The 15,853-nt window shown below is 28.2% G+C and overlaps 1 protein-coding gene across 1 annotated transcript; it reads right to left on the bottom strand.

Moving 5' to 3' along the window:
• Positions 1 to 10,437: 10,437 nt before the first annotated feature.
• Positions 10,438 to 11,838, bottom strand: LOC114169197 (probable pectate lyase 16). The gene is made up of 4 exons (XM_028054237.1): positions 11,473 to 11,838; positions 11,009 to 11,364; positions 10,785 to 10,920; positions 10,438 to 10,662 (listed from the first exon to the last, which is right to left on the bottom strand). Exons 1-4 carry the CDS (start codon positions 11,818 to 11,820, stop codon positions 10,438 to 10,440), a joined length of 1,065 nt encoding a protein of 354 aa, XP_027910038.1. The 5' UTR covers positions 11,821 to 11,838.
• Between the last annotated feature and the right edge of the window lie 4,015 nt (positions 11,839 to 15,853).

Here is a 15,853-nt window from a genome sequence, read left to right as displayed (position 1 = left end):
AGGATATAAAATCAAATAGTAAATACAAAATATTACATCATAAAGAGTAATGAATAATATGATTATCAATCATATGAGTAATTGTATAAATCAATGGACGACCATTAATTCATAACACTCCCCCTTGGGTGTCCATTGATAAAAGAATGTGCCTCGTTAAAACCTTACTAGGAAAAACCCTTTGGGATAAAAACCTAGTGAAGGAAAAAGAGTACATCATTCTATATAATATTGTTCTTTGCATCTTCTAATTTCTCCCCCTCATGTAAACTTACATCATTAAGATGGCGGAGTCCAATCCTATGAACCAATTGCTCAAAAGTTCTCCTTGGCAAAGACTTTGTAAATAAATCTGCTAGATTTTCACATGAGCGAATCTTTTGGATCTCTACATCACCATTTCTTTGAAGATCATGAGTGAAAAAGAATTTTGGAAGAATATGTTTTGTTCTGTCTCCTTTAATATATCCTTCTTTCAATTGAGCAATGCATGCACTATTGTCTTCATATATCGTTGTTGGTTTCATTTTTCCCAAGGATAAACCACAAGTTTGTCGCACATGTTGAATTATAGACCTTAACCAAACGCATTCACGACTTGCCTCATGTAATGCTAAAATTTCTGCATGATTTGACGATGTTGCTGTTATTGTTTGTTTCACAGATCGCCATGAAATCGCTGTGCCACCACATGTGAACAAATATCCTGTTTGTGATCGACCATTATGAGGATCTGATAAATAACCTGCATCTGCATAACCCATTAGATCTAATTTTGAATCATTTGGGTAAAACAAGCCCATATTCATAGTGCCTTTAAGGTAACGGAGTATTTGTTTTACTCCATTCCAATGTCTTCTTGTAGGTGAAGAACTATATCTTGCTAACAAATTTACAGCAAATGCTATATCGGGTCGAGTATAATTAGCAAGATACATTAGTGCTCCTATAGCACTAAGATATGGTACTTCAGGACCAAGTAGTTCTTCATCTTTTTCTTGAGGTCTAAAAGGGTCTTTATCAACATCTAATGACCTCACCACCATTGGAGTGCATAGTGAATGTGATTTGTCCATATAGAACTTTTTAAGCACTTTCGTTATATAAGCTTCTTGATGTACAAGAACACCTTTGTTTAAATACTCAATTTGTAATCCCAAACAAAACTTTGTCCTTCCAAGATCCTTCATCTCAAATTCTTTCTTTAAACAATCAATTGCCTTTGTGAGCTCATTAGGAGTTCCAACTATGTTTATGTCATCTACATAAACAGCAATTATGGCAAATTCATTCTCGGATCTTTTCATATAAATACAAGGACAAATAGGGTCATTTTTATACCCTTCCTTTAATAAGTACTCACTTAGACGGTTATACCACATACGTCCTGATTGTTTCAATCCATAAAGGGACTTATTCAATTTTATTGAATAATCCTTTTTAGAATTTGCTTTGTTGGGCACATTAAATCCTTCAGGGAGTTTCATATAAATATCATTTTCCAAAGAGCCATACAAATAGGCTGTAACAACATCCATGAGGTGCAGATTCAAACCTTCTTGTGCAACAAGGCTAATTAAATATCTAAATGTTGTTGCATCCAATACTGGAGAATATGTCTCCTCAAAATCAATACCAGGTCTTTGTGAAAAACCTTGAGCAACTAACCGTGCTTTGTATCTAACAATTTCACCATTCTCATTTCGTTTTTGTACAAAAACCCATCTGTACCCAATAGGTTTTACACCCTCAGGTGTGCGAACTACAGGTCCAAAAACCTTTCGTTTAGCAAGCGAATCTAATTCTGCTTGGATTGCATCTTTCCATTTTGGCCAATCATTTCTTTGCCGACAATCTTCAATTGTCATTGGTTCTTGATCATCATTGTCACTTATGACATCCTTTGCTACATTATATGCAAAAACCTCGTCAATATTGACTTTATTTCGATTCCATATTTTATGATTCATGACATAATTTATTGAGATCTCATCATTTTCAACAATTTCAGGTACCTGAGGTTCTTCTGGAACCGAATCATTGATTATGTCAAAAGAATCTTTTGGGACTTTTACCCCCTCGATTAGGCCATCTTGCCTTTTTTCCCTTTTTCTCACACGAGGATTTTTATCTTTGGAACCCAAAGGCCTACCACGCTTTAGGCGTGTTTGAGATTCATTTGCTATATTAGATTGTCCAACAGGAATATCAATTCTGATTGGAGTATTAGCAGCGGGTATATGCGACTTAGTTACCCTTTTTGTGTCAGTAAAAGCATCTGGTAATTGGTTGGCCAATTTTTGTAAATGAATTATCCGTTGAACTTCTAGTTCACACTCTTTTGTACGAGGATCAAGATGAGATAATGATAATTCATTCCAACCAATATCTTTTTCCAGTTTCTTTCTTTCTCCCCCTAACGTTGGAAAAATTGATTCATCAAAATGACTATCAGCAAATCGAGCTGTAAATAAGTCACCTGTTGATGGTTCAAGATATTTTATTATCGATGGAGAATCATATCCAACATATATTCCCAAACGTCTTTGAGGACCCATCATAGTCCTTTTTGGTGGGGAAATTGGGACATATACAGCACACCCAAAAATTCTTAAATGAGAAATATTTGGTTGTTGACCAAAAACCAACTGTAAAGGAGAGTATTTGTGATAACTTGTTGGTCTGATGCGAATCAATACTGCAGCATGCAGAATTGCATATCCCCAAGTAGTCATTGGAAGATTAGCTTTCATAAGTAAAGGTCGTGCAATCAATTTTAGACGTTTTATCAATGATTCTGCAAGTCCATTTTGAGTATGAACATGTGCTACTGGATGTTCAACTTCAATTCCAATTGACATACAATACTCATTAAAAGCATGAGATGTAAATTCACCAGCATTATCAAGACGAATTTTCTTAATTGGATAATCTGGGAAGTGGGCTCTTAACTTGATCAATTGTGCTAATAACTTAGCAAATGCTTGATTTCGAGTTGATAGTAAACAAATATGTGACCATCTAGTGGACGCATCAATTAATACCATGAAATATCTAAATGATCCACATGGTGGGTGTATTGGACCACAAATATCACCTTGTATTCGTTCTAAAAATGAGATTGACTCATTTCTAATTTTTTCTGGTGATGGTCTTATTATCAATTTTCCCTGCGAACATGCAGTACATGAGAAATCATTGGACTGAAGAAGCTTTTGACTTTTAAGTGGATGTCCACATGAGTTTTCAGCTATTTTTCGCATCATGATATATCCAGGATGACCCAACCGATCATGCCAAACAAGAAATTCATTCTTATTTGTAAGCTTCTGGCTTACAATAACATGCGTCTCAATCGCATTAATATATGTGTAGTACAAGCCATAAGAGAAGGCTGATAATTTCTCCAATACACATTTTTTATTTGACTCAATTTGAGTGATATAAAGATATTCAACATCTCCTTCATTATTTGTCTCAATATGATATCCATTTAGACGAATATCCTTGAAACTTAATAAGTTTCTATTGGACTTAGGAGAATAAAATGCATTTTTAATATGCAATCTTGTACCTCTTGGCAGAAGTACTGTAGCTCTTCCAGAGCCTTCAATTATATTTGTAGTACCAGAAATAGTACTAACATTGACTTCTCGCATTACCAAAGTAGAGAAAAATTTATTACTCTTGAGAATTGTATGAGTTGTTGCACTATCAGCAAGGCACAGATCCTCATCATTGGTGTTAATGCCAATATTCATTCTTCATATAAACATAAATATCAATATTAGAGATTACTTTGTAAGAGGAGAGAAAGAAAAAAAAAATAAAATAAAATAGAGGATTTTATTCATAAAAACATAAAAACTTGTACATATAAAAGCAACATGAATTAAATATAAAACATTGTCTTAAAAATTAATCATAAAATAAAATTATTTTCTAACACTCCCATCACCAATAAGGTGATCAATGCTTCCATCGGGTTTAGAAAAGAAATCACCAATATCAAGATGAGTAGTATCCATATGATCATAATCAGAATCACCATCTTCATAAGCAAAGTGTGTTTCTACATTCTTCTTTTTAAGTGATTCTTGGTAGAGTTCAACAAGATGCTTTGGTGTATAACAGGCACGGGTCCAATGACCTTTACTACCACAACGGTAACATATATTTTCAGCCTTTTTGCCATTATTTTCACCCCTTTCTTTTTCCTTTTTCGCATTCTTGTTCCACTTCTGTTGATGAAGTTTCTCTTTGAAATTTCCTTTATAACCATGTCCACGACCATGATTAATAGCACGACCACGACCACGACCATGGCTACGACCACGGCCAAAATTACGACCACGATTATTATTATGGTCTTGACCTCGTCCATGATTATATGGATCAGATGTTGCTGCATTCACTTCTGGGAATGGAGCAGAACCAGTTGGTCGGGCCTCATGATTTTTCATCAAGAGCTCATTATTTTGTTCAGCCACAAGAAGGCATGAAATCAATTCAGAATATTTGTGAAAACCTTTTTCACGATACTGTTGTTGCAAAAGCAAATTAGTTGCATGAAAAGTTGAGAATGTTTTTTCCAACATATCTTCATCAGTAATTCTTTCTCCACATAGAGTCAATTGAGAAGTAATTCTAAACATTGCAGAATTATATTCACTTACAGTTTTAAAATCTTGCAACCGTAAATGCATCCAATCATAACGAGCTTTTGGCAAAATCACGGTCTTTTGATGGTCATATCTTTCTTTTAAATTTTTCCATAGTACAGAAGGGTCTTTTATAGTAAGGTATTCAATTTTCAACCCTTCATGAAGATGGCGACGAAGGAAAATCATAGCTTTAGCTTTATCTTGTTCAGATGCTTTATTTCCTTCTTTAATAGCATCACCCAGACCCATTGCATCTAGATGAATCTCAGCATCTAAAATCCATGATAAATAATTGTCCCCCGAAATATCAAGGGCCGCAAATTCAAGCTTTGCAAGATTTGACATGTTTTAGAACTAGCACATAAAATATTAATATAATCAAATTTCATGTATGAAATTATTAAAATCAAATAATAATAATAATAATAATAATAATATGACAGAGAAAAATAAATCAAACAATTATCATTACACAACAAAAAAAATGAGATAAAGTTTGTGAATGAGAAAAAGATTAGAAAGAACCTCGATTAAGGAATATAGAGCGTTGTTCTTAGGGAGAAAGAAGAAAAAAAAATATGCCTTCACGCTCAGTTGGATAACCCTCGTGCTGATAACGTGTTATAAAATAAAGGTAATAAGAGAGACAAAGGAGAGGAAGAATAGAGAATGAGAGAGTAGGGAGCAACTTCTGGTTTTATGTGTGTCTAATTACTGATAGGACGAGTCCTATTTATAGGTACAATATGGTAACCCAGAAAGGATATAAAATCAAATAGTAAATACAAAATATTACATCATAAAGAGTAATGAATAATATGATTATCAATCATATGAGTAATTGTATAAATCAATGGACGACCATTAATTCATAACAAATTTATAATTCTTTTACATTTTAATATATTTTGATCTTTAAATTTTAAAATAATAAACATAATTATTTTAATTTAATAACGTTAATTTCTTTTACTTGTTAAATCAGATTTCAGAGTAATATCAATCAGAAACATATTAAATATCACGTAACTTAACCTTATCGTGATAAAATGAGATAACTTTTTATTAATTTAAGAATAATAAAAGTAATTCTAAACTTAAATGAGATATAAAATTAAGTCAATATATAATGTTTTTATATATAAATTTTAATAAAACAATATATTTTTTACTTTTTAATCATTATTAAAACCAAAAAATGCAAGTTTATCAGTTTCATCATGTTACGGATCTACGTGTATCCAAAGATAAATAAACACACTCCTAATTTGTTAAAATTATTATTAAATATTTTAAAAAGTTTATTTTGTCTCCTAAATTCGCCAATGGCTCTGTGAAGCTCCACCTAAACTTATTTGGAGTATAATAAATTATACTCCACAATATAAAAAATATATCTTCAATTTGAATTATTCTTTCAATTTTGATATCGTTCGTTCGTTTTACCAGACCAATCTATGACGTTAGAACTATTTTCTCAGCTATATCAATATATTCATAAGATCAGAAATTATAGTCATGTGTAGCTTTTAGGTTTCTTCCAGGTCTTCTTTTATCGTATAGTTTAGTTTTTCTATATTTTTATCATTTTAAAATTAAGGTTAGGAGGAATGACTGATTCAAAATTCAAAAGTTTATTTTTCTTTTGCAACTTCCTCGTAACGAAAACTATGACTGAACTGAATTAAATAATTGAGTAGATTATAACATCATTTTCAGTCTATTAATTTTAATTAGAGTGGTGGCACTACTAATTTTGATTACTATAGTTCCAGTATTACATTAATTTATCAAAGCTCAAAATATAAGGAATTCATTCATATAAACAAATTTTATTTATTGATTTTACTTAATTCGAAAGTTTGTTACCTGTCCCTTTAAATTTATGAGAATGCATTACAAAATTGACCTCCTATTTACGTGTAGAAAGACTTAAGTAAAAAGCTCATGCACGTATATTTGATGAGTTGAAGGAATTGTTTCCTTCAGAAATTAACGATGAAAAGTATGTTGAAAAGTTAGCAGATTAAGTCAGTACTTGTAGTCATAATTTTCTATTAAAAATTGCTATCACTGTAGGTATTGGCTTGCACCAATCTAAACAAACAGCGTATATTAAAAGTTTAGCAAATTGTAAATCAATGTTATTAGAGTTTGGTTTAAATCAATAGTTATTATATATATATATATATATATATATATATATATATATATATATAAAGGCATTATGTAAAAGGGACGTATTAGGTTAAAAATTTTAATTTGTCAATCCGTTCTGATCTATTTCATTCAGTCCGTCAACTTGATGGGCCAAAGTACAGGCCAGCCGGTTATGACCCGTTGACCCGTTTTAAAAAAATAAAATAAAATAAAAATAATTAAAAAATATTATTATTTTTATATTATATTTTTAAATATGTAAATATATAATAGTATTGTAATTTAAATCATTAACACATAAAATTTAAGTTTTAATTATTAATTATAATTGAATAATTTAATATATAAATTTAATAATTATTTTAATTTATCTAATTAAAAACATTAACTAATCAATTAAAAGTTTAAAAAATATTTTATTTGATTAAACAAATTTATATGTATATATAAACAAATTTTAAAAATAAAAAACTTTAAAAATTTAAAAAGAAATTAAAAAAGTAAAAGAAAATAGGTGAACCGACCAACCCGACCCGACCTGTTATCCCGTCTTATACGGAACAGGTTGTGATTATTGACCCGTTTTTGTTTGACAGGTCAACTTGATCCGACCCGTTTTTGACGTACCATAAACAGATCGACCTATTTTGTCATCTCTATTTTATATATGTTCACTTAATAAACTCAATTTTATTAAATAATTTAGTTCTAATGACGATAATTATTAATATATTTTATATATATATATATATATATAATAAATTTAATTATTGTTTGGCATGAACTTTATAATAAATTTTTTTGCTTTCAACTTAAATTTATTTTTTATTATTATGATATAAAAGTATTTGCATTAGTCTCCTACTTAAAAGAATCTCGTTAATCAGAAACTTCATTTTGGGTCTGATTTCTGACTTTTGAATAGTTAGTAAAATAAAAATTAAAGCCTTATTTTAGTACTCTTCAATAAGACATTATTCTAAATTTCTTCCGTAGGATGTTCGTGCTCCTCACGAAATATCTTTAGAATTGGAGACATTATTTGTGGATGTTCATGGTCAACTTAATAGCAATATTATAATGGTGAACTAAATGAGAAAGTAATTATTATGGTTTTATTCAAACACAGAAAATGAGTGCAGGAATTGCACAACTTAAGGAGATATTCAAAATCAACCAATCCAGTGGTTGACTATACAGACAAATGAACATAAAAAAGCTGAGAATAGACACAGCAGCAATATTTGACTACAATCAATATCCTCAAGAAATTAGAAAGTTGTTTCCGCGTTTTCTCAGTTTTAGTCGCAACCGTAATTCATCGTGTTCGTAGAGCATTGTGTTAAGAGCTTCTTTTTGTAGTATTTTTACCGAATATGTTTTTTTCAAATTACTAAAATGAATAAAGTTTATAAAATTATAAAAAAATAATTAATTGTGCATAAAAAGCGATTTCATTTTCAGTTCTATAAAGGCCGTTATATTTTTTCAAAACAATAATAAATTAAAGCTTTCAATAAAAACAGTTTTAATTTACTATCATCATTATAATAAAACCAAATCATATGAAAAATTAATATTTTTTAATAAATATAAATTTATTTTACATATTAATTTAATAATATTATAATATCATTATTACCTCCTGATATAATATTATGGGTATGTAAAAAATTGGTTCACACATTTATTATAATTACCATAAAATAATAAAATCATCAACTATTTGTTATTATTATTATAATTATAATTATTTTAGTTATCATAATAAAACTAAAATATTTTGAAGAAGAACGAGTTGAGGTAGTATTTCTTCAATAATTTTTTTTTCTTAAATAGAAATTATGTTTTCAAAAATGATCTAAGTCGTTTTTCAAGGATAATTTATTTTATTCCATAAGTTTCTTAACTTTTACTCGTTTTAGAATATAGAAAGGTACACTAATTTGGTTAAAACACCATTTTTTTTATTTTGTGATGGAATTTCTGTGTGTGGCTTTCAAAAATATTTCATATATAAATAAAAACATTTGTTAATTTTAATGTATTTTATATATTTAACATTCTCAATTTTTTATATACACATTATTTTGACACTTTCAAAATATTTCTTCGAAAATGACCACTAATCATATGTCAAAATTTTAGTACAGTTTACATTTTAATTTTATTATATAAGAAGAAAAGGAGGGATAATAATTGGCTCTAACACCTCATTGAAGCTTAAGGAGATTTACCTTCCCATCCTCATATTTTTTATGTATCTCCATAAATATGAACATTTTTCACTTTGTCCTTAAAAAATAGTTTTAAAATTGCAAGTCATTTTTTTTTTACTTTAGGATTTCATAATATACATGAAAGTTATTTTGATTTCTAAAGTGTACAATGTCTAATTTTTTTTTTACTTTCAAAATATGTAATTTAATTTTTCTTATTTCTAAAATTTATAATTTGGAAGTTATTTTTTATAGAATAAACTTTTAAATTATATGACTTCTAAATTGTGTAATTTCAATATTTCTTTTTATTTTCGGTGTATACAATTTGAAAGTCATCTTGTTCATAAAAAAAAATAAAAATATTCCGAATTGTGTATGATGTAAAGTTACTTTTAGATTACATAATCCAAAAGCAAGGAAACAAAGATAAAAAGGAGGTGGCAGAGGCAAGGGAATCAATTTGGTCTTTCCACCACTCTCGTTATGGGATGTACATGAAAACTTTGGGGGTACAGAAAGAAATTACTAAAGTTTAATTACATCTCCAAATTTGAAAGCCCAAATCAAACTAGTCCAAATTGGACAAGATAGATTATTTTTTCATATGAAAAGTTTAAATATTTTTTCGCTTATACAATAAATTCTACGAGGGCGTTTAAACTTCATTGTGTGAATAATAAATCGTAAGTATAATAATTAATTAATATATGTAGTATTTATTAAGAAAAGAAAAATGTTAGACTCCCCGTATGAATTGCACAAAGAGCCAAATACATTTGGTTGGTTACATTTTTGTTTCTATCACTTCATTGTTTTAGATCGAATACAAATCATGAATTGTATCTATTAAAGTTTTAGTTGTATGATTCGTGTTACAAATAAAGATGAACAAAAACTTATATAATTAATAAATAACGAGTCATTTAAATACATTTATCAACCGTTAATTATTATTTGTATATAAAAACAAACTTTTATTTAATCAAAAAATTTATTCTATAAGAAAATATTTATAGTGTTATTAGTGAAATCTGGTCAAATAACTTTTAAAAAGTGTTTCTTAAGGAAATTTAAGCATAATAATGGATTTCTTGCAATAAAAAGGGTATTTACACGTCTTACATATTTGAATATTCACATTTTGTTCAAATTTTTAAAGATAAAATACAAACAATTTATTTATATATGTATAAGCTTTCTTTCTTGTATTATTATAACTATTATGTCTCTTCCTAAAATTATTTACTATATTAAAATAGATAAGAAAAAAATATGTCATATATTCATAGATGAAAAATTAAATTAATAATATAATAGATTTTAATACATTTGGGAGAAATTAATTTCTGTAATGTACTAAAATTTTATTTAATGTTAAATTATTTTACTTATTAACATAGAAATGTTTTAGTACATTGTAATACACCCGATGAACGAGTTAGTAATCTCACATACTTAACATTAACAACATTAAAACATTGTTCTTCACTATATTTTGGTTTTGGTACTTCTCCTCCTCTTGTCATTGTGAAAGAAGCTCCATTTTCAAATGCATCTTTCACGGAATAAAACTCCCATGCATCTTCATTTGCGTGATTATTTTTTCTCCATGTCACCTTTGCACATTAAATCAATAAAAAAATATTACTAAAGTGACTTCTTCATACATATATAACTTTTGTGATATGTTATTAATTGAATATCAAGTAGTTGAAATGTAAAAGCTAAAATTGTTTACCTCCTTACTCCCTTTTGTTGGTGCTATAAAGAGATTAGCTTCACTTTTGAGACTAGGTCTCATACTTCCCCCGATGGCATATTGCACCCATCCTAGGTAAAGATTGTTGACAACATGTGCATACCCATGACGAATCCTAACATTTTTTCATTTACAAGAAAATACAAAATTGTGAAATTTATTTAAATTTGTTTATATTATGTATTAAATGAACAATTAATTACCTGGGCATGCGTTGATTACAATTAGGTCCAAAGTGGTTGTATATAACAGTAACCTTCATGTTTTGGTCTCTTATATAACCATCATCATGTCCAAGAAGCATTACTTTGTCTTGATTTCTAAACCAATTATTAGATATAGTCACATCAGTTGAACCCCGTGTTACATCAAGTAAGCCATCTTGGCAATTATAAAGTGTATTATGATCAATCCAAATCTTTGAAGCAGTGATCAATCTTATTGCATCTCCATCTACATGGCCCAAAGGAATCACCTTTCCTTCTGGTCCCATCACAATCCCTGGAGCTTGAGGTTTGCAATGATGAAGTCGAATGTTATGGATGATTACATTTGTGGCCTAAAATTAAAATAAATAAATGTAGTTGTTCAAAAAGTGTTAATTTGTATAAAAATAAAACTTTAAATTATGTGAGTGCATATAAATTCTATCACAGTAAATAATTACCTTAAAGATCATTAAACATGCATTTTCAGCAATGTCAACATTAACGCCTCGACCGTCAATGGTTGTAAAACTACTAATAAGAAGGGGTCTTTCAAGTTTAATATGCATGTCTTTTTCGAATGTGATCCACACTTTACGTTGAATTACAGAGGCTCCATACCTCAGGGTACCAGGTTTAGGGCTAACAGGATCATCATTAGGGTCAATAACTTTATAATGAACGAGGTCTTTACCAGTGTTGTTTGTCATCTTACCAGTGTAGCCAATAGAACATGTTGCTAGTTGAGGTCGATTTATCCTCCATTCAGGATTCAATCTCCAACATCGATCAATCACATTCATTGTCATTCCATCTATTTTAGATTGTTTTGCAACACCAAAGTTTGGAATGAAAACAACAAGAACAACTAAAGCAAAATAACAATAATTAAAATTGATATTGTAAGATATCATTGTAAAAGATACTTATTCTTAATAGATGTGAATTATAACAAAAGTATAGAAAAAAAAAGAGAGAATGTTTGATAGTATAATTTGAAAAAAAATGTAATATGAAAAGTTATTATATAGAAAAAATTTGTCTTCAAAAGTTAGTTTAATTTGTTTTCCAAAATTACGTCAATTGTTGTTCATTTCTACATAAAACTATTAATAGAAATAACTAACTATGTTAGCTTAATTAATTTTAAATGTTAACCTTAAGTTGTAACAAAATTACTTAAATCTTCCCAACCATAATAGTAAATTTAGAAATTCTGGTATCCTTTATCATTAATTGTTAAAAATCCTATATCAAGAAATCATACATCAACTAAAGATAAAACAAACTTACATCATACATTATATAAGTATGTGGAAACCTCGTCTTACAAACTGGATTTGTAGGGTTGAGTTATGTTAGAAGTCTCACATCGACTAGAGATAAAAACAATTTACAATATATGTGTATACAAACCTTATCTTACAAACCAGTTTTGTAAGGTTGAATTATGTTTTAAAGTTCACTCCTTAACATGGTATTATATTCATGAGTTAGAGCTTATCTCAATGAATGTTGTTGTTAAATCTAGTTAACTCTGGTAATTGATTAGTTAAGTAGTTTTACATTGAGTTTTTAATTAATTTACTAAAATGCAATATACTTTTGACATATGGTAAGACAACGTGAATATAACTTAAACACGTTTTTTAGCTAATATTTCAAATAAATGCAAATTTCCATTTCACATCAAAATTTACATACTAAAAATATATACACTTATTACATCATTTTATCTCACATTCCTGCAATAAACCGAGTGGTGTTTCTTCTAGCGTTTCGATAAAACTTTTTGCACCCCATATTTATCAATCTTCGATTATTTTTCTAGAGTAGAAAAGTATATTTTGGAAAATCCATTCCAAAGAAAATGAATGGTTTCCAAAATTTTACGGGTAGAAAGAAAATAAAAATTATAAACATGATACAGTCTCTTACTCATTTCCACTTTCATACACCGAAGCCCAACTTACGAGGGCCCAATCATTCACGATATGCACATCTTATCTTCGCTCAACCAAGAACTTTGAGTCATAAAATGGCACCTTTCTCCTACAACTATCTTAACCTTTATTCATTTATTTTTGTCATTCTCAGAAATCAATGTAAGATCATCCACCTAATTTCATAATTGATAAGTTAAGATTTTTTTCTTCTCTAGATGTTATCTTTCTACTGTATTAAAAAAATATATTAATTTTCATATATGAGTTTTCTTAATATATTTTAAAACTAAAATTAATATATTTTAAAATCATAACAAAGACAAAAAAAAATATAGCGAAGAATCTAAATTTATAATTACCTCATTATTCTGAAAAAATAATCATGATATGTTCAAAACTCGTTCCGTTGATAAGAAAAAGAATTATATATTTAATTATATATATATATATATATATATATATATATATTAAATTTATACATATGTATTTTTTGATTATAGATAACTAATTTAATTTAAAAATAACTAAATTTAAATAAATAATTATTTAAAAGGATAAACTAATTATACCAAAATATAGACATGAAAAAGTAATTTCTAATTAACTCTCGATAAAAATAGCTCTAACAATGCATTTATAACCAAGTACTTACAGAAAGCTAGTGATATAAAATTAAAATATATAGTTGGTAAAATTTTAAAATAATTGAATAAAAATAAATATTTTTTATTCAATTGTATCATATATTGTCCTTAATTTAAAAGTAAGATGTTTTCAACAATTAATTAGGTTGTATTATTAGATAGAAGGGAAGGAAGATGCGGCGACCAGCAGCTGTGGTTGCCAGGTTGTCTATTAAAGAGTCAGTGTTGCAATGATACTAATCTGTTCACATACGACCAAATTTAAAATGATAAGACTGAATTGTGGATTAGGAACAAAAGACACATGTACCATCCATGTTTAGTTGTCTGTTCTGCCATTTGAAAGATGTATTCTTTTCCACAACCAGGTCTAGGGCGTTATTGGGGTAGTTGCACTGGATTTGGATTTTGTTTAACCAAATTTAATATTTTAATATATATAGATTTCACGATTTAATTTATTGAATTAATAAAATTGAAGTTGCGGGTCAATTAAATTAAATTTTATGAATTTTTATTAATAAAATTTTGTTAATAAAAAGGTTATTTTTGTTTTAAATAAATAATTTAAATATAGTGAAGTTTTAAATAAAAATAATATATATAATTTTAATAATAATTATTATAATAGTATATATTTTATATAACTTTTTATTAAATTTTAATAAAAATATTATATTAAAATTAAAATTTTAAATTACTAATATATTTTAAAATTTATAAATATTAAAATATAAATTTGAGTTAAGTTTTGTATCTATAAAATTTATTTCACTATTCGAATTCAACTATATTTATTTATTTTATTTACTTTTGATTATTTGACATTATTTTGATCAAAATCCGACGGTGTTCTGAAAATTATCTTAGATTTTTTCATATTCATTCGGATACAAATTTTTCTTATCCCTACCCACAGCCAAGTGCTGTTTCATTTCAAGAAATGAAATGACGACCGTAGGAAAAAAAATTATAACAAATAAACTTCAAAAGAAATTGTTTCCTCTAAATTAATTCAATCCACTCAACAATCATTTTCCTTACTGTGATGAAGTTCTAAGAAAAATAGTGTCAGCATGTACAGAGATGAAGAGAACGATTATTATGCCTGGTGGCACAGAAAGAAAGAAAAAATAATTAAAAAAAAAAAAGAAGAAGATATGTTGTGTTTTTTATAATTTAATTTTTATCAAAAATTTCATTAATTTCTAAGTGATGTTTACTCTAACAACTTGATTTTATTCATCTATTCTCCTCCTTGAATAATGTATTATCAACACGTATGAGTATAAAAACTGAGAAGAAAAACTCTTAACAGTTGGTACTCATGTAGTGGAGTTCAACCAAAGCTCAACCATTTCCATTCAGAATACTGCATGATTTTTCTGATGAATCAATTTACAGGTCAAATGAAAGTTATTTTATTCTCGTTTTGTTGTTATTGAATTAATGAAAGTTAATGTGAATAGAATACTGTTAAATCGTTTCACCGATTGACATGGATATGAGTTTTTCGGATTTCTGTTACAGTTTTATCTTTAAAAAGCAAACTTAGCTAGTTGATAACTTCTTTTGAATGGAAGCACGGCACGAACAAGTGATTTTAGTGGGGAACAAATAGAAGTATAATTGGCTTGGTACACGTCAAGTGGTTAGAAGAAGAGAAGTGTGGTTGTAGTTTGTGGTGATTAGGAGAAAGGATAAAGATGATGAAGCCGATGTGACAAGAACAAACTGCACAACGCAGATTAATCACCGATTTGCGACGCACAGACGCCGCTTTCTCTGTCCCTTTCGTCACTGCTTTCAGAATCAGATTTTGGTACCTTCTCTTTCTCACTCACTCGTTCCAAACACTACAACACAAACCTACCTTCATCTCCACCGCGTATACATCAACACACTGCACCCACTTCTACTTCTCAATAATCATTTCTTCCCAAAAAGAAAATGCCTTTTCAGAACAATGGACCACATCTTTTTTCTTTAAATCTTCATTCCTATTCTTATTTAATATGCTACGACACCACATTCATAAAAATGTCTGTTAAATCAGATAAGATAAAAATTTATATATAAAATATTATAATTTTAATATCTTAATGATTTTAAAATCTCACCTAGTAAATAAAAAATATTTTATTTATTTATTTTAATAAGATATATTTATTCGTTTTACGGCCAACCTTCTTAATTTGTTTATTAATCAAATTTCAAAAACTTGTTTATTCACTACATACTTTTAACGATAA

The sequence above is a fragment of the Vigna unguiculata genome, chromosome 2 (genome assembly GCF_004118075.2).
Source record: "Vigna unguiculata cultivar IT97K-499-35 chromosome 2, ASM411807v1, whole genome shotgun sequence".
Classification (NCBI taxonomy): Eukaryota; Viridiplantae; Streptophyta; class Magnoliopsida; order Fabales; family Fabaceae; genus Vigna; species Vigna unguiculata.
The sequence above is the reverse complement of the archived record's forward strand: the minus strand, read 5'-3'. Positions and strand labels throughout refer to the sequence as shown.

Excerpts from the sequence above, each read along its gene's own strand:
- LOC114169197 (XM_028054237.1), bottom strand. The coding sequence starts at position 11,820 with ATGACAATGAATGTGATTGATCGATGTTGGAGATTGAATCCTGAATGG. Across the intron at positions 11,365-11,472 it reads CATGTTTAATGATCTTTAAG|GCCACAAATGTAATCATCCA; the intron begins GTAATTATTTAC and ends TTTTAATTTTAG. Across the intron at positions 10,663-10,784 it reads CAACAAAAGGGAGTAAGGAG|GTGACATGGAGAAAAAATAA; the intron begins GTAAACAATTTT and ends TAATGTGCAAAG.